Source organism: Dermacentor silvarum, chromosome 3, assembly GCF_013339745.2.
Source record: "Dermacentor silvarum isolate Dsil-2018 chromosome 3, BIME_Dsil_1.4, whole genome shotgun sequence".
NCBI lineage: Eukaryota > Metazoa > Arthropoda > Arachnida > Ixodida > Ixodidae > Dermacentor > Dermacentor silvarum.
The window spans coordinates 170,157,918-170,168,529 of NC_051156.1; the positions used below are offsets into that span (position 1 = coordinate 170,157,918).

At 45.3% G+C, this 10,612-nt stretch overlaps 1 protein-coding gene across 3 annotated transcripts in view; it reads left to right on the plus strand.

The window, feature by feature from the left end:
* The window catches only part of LOC119446077 (E3 ubiquitin-protein ligase mind-bomb), an 89,285-nt gene extending 84,067 nt beyond the window's left edge, over positions 1–5,218 (plus strand). For all 3 annotated transcript variants that reach the window (XM_037710415.2, XM_037710417.2, XM_049663879.1), the window contains 3 exons: positions 609–790; positions 2,545–2,753; positions 3,422–5,218. In XM_037710415.2, coding sequence (XP_037566343.1) covers positions 609–790; positions 2,545–2,753; positions 3,422–3,630 — 600 coding nt within the window. In that variant the 3' untranslated portion in view covers positions 3,631–5,218. The remainder of the gene's footprint in view (positions 1–608; positions 791–2,544; positions 2,754–3,421) is intronic.
* Positions 5,219–10,612: the final 5,394 nt, after the last annotated feature.

Sequence of the window (10,612 nt, forward strand, 5' to 3'; positions counted from 1 at the left end):
AGAGGAACACTAGGGAACCAAATGTGTCTATGTGCGGCAACTGTAACATACTTCTGTGATGCCTGCGGTAGTAATAATGAAGATTTTTTGGTGTAGTGAGAAAAACTCTTTCAAAGCGTGTTTTGGTACGCTATGTTTTCACTGAGTACAGAAGATAAACCATACATTCATTCATGTACTATTTATTTTTCAATAAGGCGCATGAGCGAAACATCGGTGAAGTAAAAAAAAAAAAGAACGAAACATTTTGCGTAGTTTTCTGGGAAAGAAATTGGCTGTTTAAGGCTTAAGCGGATATCTTTCGGCAACACATCATTCACAGAGGCGCATATCAAGATCTCTGTGGTAATCGCTATAGTAAACAAAATATTTACCTATGAATTCATGGATTAAAATACGAAACAAACGATTTCACTGGGCGCACTGTATTTGTGAAGTTGAAGCCAATCAGTTCCCAGAGATTGAAACGCGGTGAAGTGGTTGTTGCTCACCCCGCGAACACACGGCCGAAATATATAACTTTATTGCACTTTTACGACTCGGCGAGACATTGTTACAAAGCAGCAAGCTAACGAGCAACAATTGTCTCTTTTTTTATCTCTGGGCAGATCGCGAATGAACTTCTGCAGTCTCGCACTCCGGGCATGGACGGCGACCTGGCGTTGGCCTGCTTTCTGGCAAACAGGGGCGGCGATCTCCACAGGAAGAACAAGGCCGGACGCACACCCCTAGATATGGCCGGAGGCATTAAAAACGCCGAGCTACTTTTAGTTTGGAAGACTAAAAAAAGGTACCTCCGCGTATAGTCGTGAGCAATATGAGCGGAAGCAACTAATTCCTTTTCAAGAAATAATCACTCATGATGTGTAAATTCAAATATGACATTTTACCATGCAGCAGGTACCTCTCCCTATAATGTTTAGTGACGCTGAGCACTTTTGTGCTGGAAATATCTGTTCAGCCACCAAAAAATTTTGCAAGCAACTTCTTTGTCCCATTTCATATTGCTCGAGGGGTGCAGCGATTCAATTAGGATAGGTCGTGGCGACAGTCGTACCGCAGAGTTTGATACTCGGCTAGTTGATCTTAAGTCTTGTTACACGAAATGAAAGGCAGTGTTGCACAAGATGGAAGGCAAAGTGCGTGGTGAATAGATTGGCGTTCTCGTTACTTTTGTGCTGCAATAGTACTTGAAATGGCGCCTGATTAGAAGAAGCAGTGGAACAACTGCGCATTTTTACCGCAAATTTGATGGCGCATATCGCAAAACTGGTGGTTTCCTCAGAATTGGTTAAAGTGAATGTGCCTCATAACCTCACCGGCTACAATTCGTAAATTGCAATATGTGCCGTAACATAATATGTGAACTAAATTAGCAACATTTAGTTCATTATGTCAATTATGCATTTTGATTCATTGTGAATGTAAAGTCCACCTCTTAGAGCAATCCAGTTTGATCATTAAAATTGTGTTATATACCACATGCAATCTTTCAAACACGCAATCTTTCAAAACTTCGTATCGTCCAAAAAACCTGGTACATGATGATTTGAACGGATGAATGGGATGGGGATGGACGGACAGCGTGCATACCAATTTTTCTCTGTCATGAAACTTCCTTGGCCTTGCTGATTTTCTGCAGATCCTGTGTGCTCACTGAGTGTTCTTCCACTTCCAATTGTCGATTAATAGTAGCAAACGGGATTGGTTGGCACTGGTTCATATTCGAAAAGGCGCTGTCTCCCTTCTCACTTTCTACCTCCTTCTAAATACCTTTGCGAAAGCAATTTGTTGATTTATTCGTCCTCACGCTGCCATCTGCAAGTTTGCTGGTTATTTCAGATGTTATAGTGACCGCCCCAGAAAAGCATTGATCCTGGATTCCAATCCTAGACCGGTACGCATTGTCGGTACAGTGTCGTACCTGACATACGTTTGTATCCTGACTCAACAAAAATGCGCATACCGCTGCTTTCGCGCTCAAATCCCGCAGCAAGACAGCTTTCCGTCACTGAAACACATTGTACCTTACTGAAACACTTGGCAGCTGTGGTTCTTCCGGGTGCACTTATCGTTCACTCTCTGTCTGTTTTCCTCATTTTATTCCCCCTTTCATTACCTCATAATATGGTGCAGCAAACGGGGCGCTTGAGTGGTCTACCTTCATACCTTTTCAACTCCTTCTTTTTCTCTATAATGGCGTACTTCCTTGCCTGCTTTGCACAAAATAAGAGCGACAGATCACCGTCGTATACCCAAGTTTACATCGGAGAAGTGCTTTACTGCATAGACATGGACTACTTTCACTGGCTGACAGCATCTAAATATCCAATCAAAATGGGAAACCGACTACGCCAAGTGTTTTACTAAGACATGAGCAGCGAAACGTGCAATCTTGTTGCGAAGCTGGAGCGAAAACAAGGCAGTGGTAAGCGCAAGGTCTTAGTGTTCAAGTTGGCATAAGAGAACGCAGGCCGCTGTACTGTCACAAACTGTGTTGAAACAGCCATCACCTAACCTTCTTGTCCTGTCCTACATTTTCAGTGCACAGGATCCATCGAGCCCACAGCGAACTAGCGGCGGTGCGGCCGCAAGCGCTGCGTCGGCCGAAGGAAAGTGCAAAATGTGCCTTGACGCTCTCGCCAACGTGTGGTTTGAACCGTGCGGTCATCGCCTGTATTGCTCGGAATGCTGCAGGCGCATGAAATGCTGTCTGACCTGCGGTGCACGCATCACAGGGAAAGTTTCGGACGGTGAGCAGCGCTCGGCTTTTTTTAGCCGATGTCATCTGTTTTTCTTTTCTGCTAATGTGGGCCATTTTACTCCACATGGCTCCCCCTCGCTAGACAGTCCAAAGAATTGGCAGTTGCGCCCGAAAGCGAAGCGTTGAAAGCGATTGCAATGTCCAGCGTTGTGCTCGAGCCCCTCACACAGTATGCTAGCTATATGCTGAGGCGACGTGCAGCGGTGCAGAGTGCGAGATAATTGCTGGTAATACATGTGGCGAACCCGGATTCGTATTACGAGATCAGGCCGACGGACAACCGTTGCCTTGGCTTCGAAAGAGCATATATTGCAAATCGTGACTATGCGTTTCACTTGGCTTCATCGTTTGTGCAGCGAAACGCACTGCTCATCTTCGGAGGCCATCTAATCCTATAGTCATGATCCGCGCATGCGCCGTGGATAGCAGGATCTTACTTTAGAGTGGCACTCTTTCAAAATCGTGTTTTCATTAATTTGTCTCAAGATCATTCAATGTTATTTCTGAAGAAAACTACATTACGATGTCACGCTAAACCTAATCACTCACTTTTCAGCTCACTCATCCATTGTTAGCAGCTCTTTTCACTTACCTCGTCATTAACATTTTGGCTTCCTGTAATCAGCACTTATTCGCCCATTCACTCTTTTCCTGCAGCTGAAAGGCCTGCACTCAGTGACGACCAGCGGGAGCTAGAGTCCCGGCTGAAACAACTGGAAGAAGCCCGTAGCTGCGGAATCTGCATGGAACGGCCGCGCAACGTGGCTTTTCTGTGCGGTCACACCGCTTGCGACAGATGCGCTGAGAATCTCAGCATCTGCCACCTCTGCCGCAAACCCATCGCCAAGAAGATTACCCTGTTTTAGAAAAAAAAAGATGAACGCTGCTAAAACAGGAGCGTGAGCTCTTGTTGACTCCAGTCCAACAATGCCAGCTTTTGTAGATACAATTAAGTAACGAAAACTAGCCAGCTCTACTAGAATTATAACGTCGCCTTCTAGGGCGACTGATATCTAAGAGAAACAGGGCTTCCTGTTTTGCTGAAGCTCCCTCCGGTTGATTAGCGGCGACTCTCTAATTGTTTATTAATTGCAGCATTATAGGAAGCTTGCCTACTAAGGAGCCCACTATCCCAAAATTGTAGCCAGAAATATAAAATAAATAACTCGAGATGAAAGAACAACATACATAGAAAAAATAAAAAATCAGAATATTTCAGAATCGCTTAGAGTGCAACAAACACACACTACGTACAGCGTTCAGCGTCCTTTGCGGTGGCGGTGCAAAGGCTAGCAGTTGCTGCGCTGAAAAACGTATGCAGAAAAAAGTCTACAGCAAAGAATTTCTGAATTTAATTGGTTGAAAAAAAAAGTTTTCAATAATAGCTTTCCAGCAATAAATGCTAATACGGTCAGATGGGAACAAGAAAGAACTCTGTTGTTCGTGCCGTTGCTTCCTGCTTAAAGCCTCTTTTTGCAATGTGCATCCAACGAGCTCAGGCAAACACTATTCCAAGGAAAGTTTTTTTCTGGCACTTGTTATGGTCGAAGGAGGAGCGGTGCATAGCTTTGAAACGCAGTTAATGTGGTCGAATTTATGTATATTTTACTGAAGCTTCGGGAGGAATGGAAAAAAAAAGGAATTGTGCCATGTGACAAAAATTATTGGAATGCAGTAATACTATACAGGAACACACTGCTGCTAGTGAGCCACGGTCAGTTTTAATTAAGATAGAACTATGCGGTCGTACATTAGGTGCGAGCTTTCTTTTTTCTTTAAGTATGTGCAAGTCCAGGTGGTTATGACATGTGCCAACCTGTCGAAAACGTTTTGGGCTTCTGTGATGTCGTGATAACCGGGATAAAGCACTTTGCAAGGAGATTTTCAATACGGAGCTGACTGCCACCATCTTTTTTTTCCGGCTATGTAGGCCCGAAGTGTTCCGCTATTGCAGCAAATGATTTTCATCGCTTTCATGTGAACATTCACATCACGTCAGTGTATACGATGGCAGTTATCCCTTGATGCTGTTTGATCTCACGTGATATTGCATTGTTTACATAATATTTTGAGCGCAGACCTTAAGTCAACTGATAACTTCTTGCACAAGATGTGTCCAGCCACAAAAAATGTTACGTTAAGCAAGAAATTATTTTTGTATGTCTCTCTCTCAAACATTCGTTTTGTTGGATATTTAATTACCGCTTTGTTGTTGACACATGTCTCGCTCGTCTATGTTGGCTTAACTGCAGCCTCCTTTCGTGTTCTATATTGCTGTCGCTATTTCTCTGTTTGTTGTTTATTAACGGCAGTGAAATAGGTAGGCTGTGCCTTTGTAAACCTTTTTTTTTTTGTTGTTGTACTTGTTTCACCACATTCCCACTCGGAGAAGCAAATGCATATGTACATGTTCTTGTGGGGCCAAATAAACATTTCTCTTTGTTGACTGCGAGACCCTCGGTCTGTGATCTGACTTTTCATATTACGTTCACTGTGTAGCCGGTTTCATTCTTAATTGGCCAGAAGCCTCCGCAAATAGTACCGTTGCGTCTGGAGAAACAAATGAAAGAGGCAGGCCCACCAGAGGCAAAGGTAAAAAGCCGCTCGAACTAATGGTTGGTTTGTTGGTAAGGTTGGGTTCGGTTTGTTTGGCTTGGGTGGGTCGGGTTTGGTTTTCCTCGATGTCTGGCTCAAATACGCACTATAGGTGGTTGGACAAGAATCGGATTAGTTAGAAAGATAATTAGTCATCTAAAAACACGAATGTGCGATTTTGATGAGACAGTTTATAAAGGAAATCGAATTGAATGAAAGGTTGGGTGGCACCTCGTCCTTCATCCCTGAGACGGCTGGTTCGTTTGGCGTCAGCTGTATCATTACAATGCACTGTCTTTGAATAACGTTCGCGAACAAATGTGAACACTTTGTGTACGTAAAGATGTATTATCAAACATAGCGGCTCTTGCTTCAGACTTCCCGTCACGCACACTGTAACATTAAGCAAAGTGCTTGCGTTTTATGTATGCAAGGCGTCGAACACTGCTTTGGATGTGTCTGCTGTGTTCTCTATTGCTATTGGCGGTCACTTGTTTTTCTGCAATACTTTAGTGCACGAAGTGCCTGGTGAATACGGGCTCCAATTTTTTGTTCTCACCCTAAATGAATTCCCGGTTTCGCTAATTTCGCGCTTTTCGCACCGTTGGTAGACGAGAGAGAACAAACAAGAAATGCTGCCCTGAATTCTTGGCCATGCATGCACTCCAATTTTTTTTTTCTCCTTCGTCGACTTGACGCTTCTAATGCATTTTTCACGCCAAGCTTTCTTATACACTCGTCACACTGTGCACTTTCGATTGCGATCGAGCTTGATCGGGATAGAATTTCACGATGGCGATTGACACCTTCCCGAAGATTGTCCAAATCAGCCAATCCCGAACGAGACATTTGATCCCGTTCGGGTTTGATCGCGATAGAAAGTTACCCGCCGGGGTGACTCAGTCAGCTAAGGCGTCGCGCTGCTGAGCACGAGGTCGCGGGATACAATCCCTACCGCGGCGGCTGCCTTTCGTTGGAGGCGAAATGCAAAAACGCCCGTGTACTTGCGTTGTAGTGCATGTTAAAGAACCCCAGGTGGTCAAAATTAATCCGGAGCCCTCCACAGCGGCGTACCTCATAATCAGAATTGGTTTTGGCACGTAAAACACCAGAAAGAAGCGGTAGAAAGTTCCCATATGACACTGGTATGAGTCGTTAAACTCAGGTACGCGGCTTCTGCAGCGTTTCATTACCTGCAGTGCGCGCAATGACCAGTATAAACAAGATGAATAGATGCGTGACATGAGCATCCTCTTTCAAACAGTGTGGTGGCAGTACACCATGAAACTCATTTTTTTTTGTCTTTCCCCTTCGTCGTCTCTTGATTCTTCTAAATATTCTATAGTCTAAGCTAACTTAATATAAAATGTAATGCTTCCTTCAATGCTTGTTTGCCTGTCCTTCGCACCGCTATATAGTTTTCAGACGCCTCTTATACACTAGTCTCGCCCGCCGACTTACATTTACGTTTCGTTTCCCCAGCGGTCCTTAATCCCTAAGGCCTAAGGCAGGCCAGCTACGTCCGCGTTTACCGGTGGGTGAGTTCTGCTAGCTTATGAAAAAAACATATATATTCGAGTCTGTACCCAATTTCCGTATGCCATGCACGATTCGTCGTGACCGAGAAAGTTCGTCCTTCAATTAACTCCTTTTTATATCAATCGAGAGGAAGGAGTTATAACAGTAGACAAAAAAATGAGTCGATAACAATAAGGTTACCGTAATTGAGGCACCTCATTTTTTATGTCATTGTCCGCTTTTGAAAAAAAAAAGTACTTTCAGCCAGCTTCGTCTTCATGGCGCCTCTCCATTATACGGCTTCTGTATTCCTGACTTCACGTTTAACACTCTTTTCCCTGCTGCTGCTGCTTTAAAGTTTTAGGTAATACTTCCTGTTTCTAGGCCTGCGGCTGCATAACCTGGAGTAACATGTGCGCCCTGGTGTTGCCCCAGGGACAAAAAAATTACTCCATCTCCTGCTAAAGGGAACCATGCTGTGGATGCGAAGCAGCGGGGAGATGGTTAGCTTGAGCGGGAGATCGTTTCGCGGCAGCGGCCCGAGCGCTCATCGCGGCGCTGCACAGAAAAGAGAATGAGGCGCGCGCGCTCCGTCATTTATGCGACCGTGGCGACCGTGGCACCCCCAGCGGTATGCAGCTGTCGCACCACCTGTCGTGCGCGCTGCTCCGGATTCCTAGAGGAGAGAAAGGGGGGAGTGTAGGAGAGGAGAGAGAGGCGGAGGGGACGCGCAGGCACTGTGGGGGTGTGGGACGGGGGCGCCGCTCCGTACAGTAGAGGATTGCTAGAGGAGAGAAAGGGGGGAACGTAGGAGAGGAGAGAGAGAGGGCGAGGGGACGCGCATGCCCTGTGGGGGTGTGGGATGCCGCGGCGCGCATGACGGACAAAGCCCCCGCCATAAGCTGCTTCACATCTAAAAACTGATATAAATCTCGCGACTGTTTCTTGCATTTGGGAAGGATGCGGACTTCCTGAAACTGTGGTAGAGCAGTATGCCACGTGCAGTTGGGGGCACCCAGTTAGAGTGCTAGCCGGCAGTTACTTGCAAGGGCTTACGCTGCCTACAGATTACATTACCATCACCTCCTCCACCTCCTTCTCCTCGTTTTCATAATTATCCTCATTACCATCAGGTCCGGACAATGGCCAATACTGCAGTACGATATATGCAGGAGTAAGTCAAGTGGAGTAACGGCCGGAAAAAGAAAAACTAAAAAATTACGTATTCTGTGTGGTAACACTCATCTGTCCTTGCACCAGTCCGTCCATTCATCCATCCGCCCACCAACCGACGACATTTCCGTGTCACCTAGGTGACAAAGAAGACCATTGTGTGTTTCATTACCAGTTTCGTGCTTCAGCCTGCTGCAATCAATCTTTTTGCTCACGCAGATTTTAGCACTTTCTCTGAAAGAAGAGCACAGTTGATTCAGACGAGCTGCAGATGCATTGCAATAAAGAAAAAAAGTAACCGTAATTCACTGATCAATACGCACCACTTAGCGCGCCAACCGAAAGTACGCGCTTCTCTCGCAACACTTCCAACACAACAACTAGAATGTCGTAGGCATTCTCGCTTCCCTTAACTGAAGCTCGAATGGACGTGAAAGAGAGTACGCGAGATATAAGCACACAGCGTAATGCTGTGTGTGCCGCTTTCTCGCAGAGTGCTATCCTCTGTGTGTTTACGGTCCGAACCGTGCAGCACTTTGAGTGTTTACGTTGCGCGAACCGCCTGGCCAAAGACAGGGAACCTCCATTAGAAGTTCGCGCACCTTCCTCGCCAACACTACGAATCGTGTATCTTTTGTGCGCTCACTGCGAAACGACGTCTACATAGATGCGTTTCCACACAGGCAGGCTAATTCACCAGCGTTCACACTCCCACTCACTCAGGCGTGCACAGACGGACAGGGTATTGATAAGATTCTGTTTACTTTGACTGCCTGAAAGCCTTTTTTCTTGCACCATGCGCTGCTATGTCAACGACATACGTTGCTGAGTCTTAGTTTAGTTCTTTCATTTTTCTTACTACTGCCAGTTGTCGTACTTGTTGCTGTTTATTTTTGGCATTTGCATTGGTTTTTGCGTATGCAAACCAAATAAGCATAATAATGAACTTGCTGGCGTACGTTTGCATGGAGCGAGCTCCATCTTAGTGCAATTTTTGTGCACGCCTCAGTGCAGTTCGCACTGTCTACTGGTGGGGAGGACTGGCTGCAAAAGGTACGGCGATCTTTTTGAACTTCAAAGGATTCCTTTACTTCTCTGCATGCGTATTGTAAAAGCCGACTTTTCTTACCGTGGTATTCTGTATTGTGCTCACGTAATGGCTTACTTGAGGAAATTAGACGGAGATTATTCGAATAAAACACATCAGGCCATCGTTTTATGGTTTTTGTTTTATTTAAATAAAAAAAAATAGTGATGTAGTCAACCTATAATGGTGACGGCTACTCCTTTTTATATAGCAGAAAAAAAGAATATAAAATATACAGTGTGTTCCGGTGAACACTTTCACCAATTTTTAAAGGTTGGCTGTGGCAGATAGCTCAATTCTACTTCATGAGCTGGTGTACTTGAAGAGGTGGACATTACTTGCAGAAGAAATTGAAATGCATAATCGACTAATTAACAAAGATGCACTAATTAAGTCTTAAACTAATTGCCTTATGGCTCGTATTGCAATTTACGAATTCTAGCCATGGAGTTTGCAAAGGCGGATCCATTTGGAACGATATTCGCAGATGACACCAGTTTTGAGATAATAATTCCCGAAATTTGCGGAGAAATGCATTGTCTTTCCAGCTACTTTTGTGCTTCAATGCATAAAACGACGTTTTGTTAAGAAAGCAGATCAGCTGTGCAGGTCACCTGTGCAGTCCGATGTGCAGACCCGATGCAGTCCCGTACGCCTCCGAGCGATTGTGTTCGCATGACTCTTCGTCGCCGAACGGGAAGACTTTTGCGGGTTTAGTGCTGTGTGGCGTTCCGACGAGTGTGTGTGCGGACGATAGAAGCCGACGGTAGAAAAGAGAGTTCCCTCTTGCACACGAACAATGCCTCCTTTTAAAGGAGGCATTGACACGAATTACCCACGCCGTCAGGTGGCGCTATCATGGAAGCACTCACCACCGTCTATCGTGGCAGCTCTACAACACCGACAACCTCTGCCGCGTGAGTGTATACATGGAAGCCGAATGTCAGCAGAGAGTCGAGCTTCCCAACATCTTTTCAAAGCTCTGAAACAGCTCCTGAATGCACCGTGAACGCTGTTGTGTGCGCCTCACTTCCTATGTTTCTTCCCATTCATTAAAAAAAAAAGCGATAGCTGTTATGGACTTGCTCTGATGTCTACCGGGGTCCGCCGGTGTCGCTGCCAGAATCCCAAAATACTTTAATCCTGAACTTACAAAGAAGCAAATTAAAAAAAATATTCTGCCGCGTGGATGCGGACTTACGTCCAACTGAATGCCAGTTCAGGATTCTGCCTCTCAGCCACTCTGCCGATGCTACAGAAGTGGAGAATACTAATCCCATGGAGCGTGATTGCACCAGCAGCTGTCATGATTGGCTAGCGCCTAAATAAAGTTGTTTTCTTCTACATGTAATGTCAATAATTGAGCGCATCTGCTTCGTTTTCATTTGTGCTTTTTTTCAAGCGAAGCTTGCATACGCTAGCCTACGCCGGTGATGTAACGCTAAAACTACTATGGCTCATACCCGCAATGGATA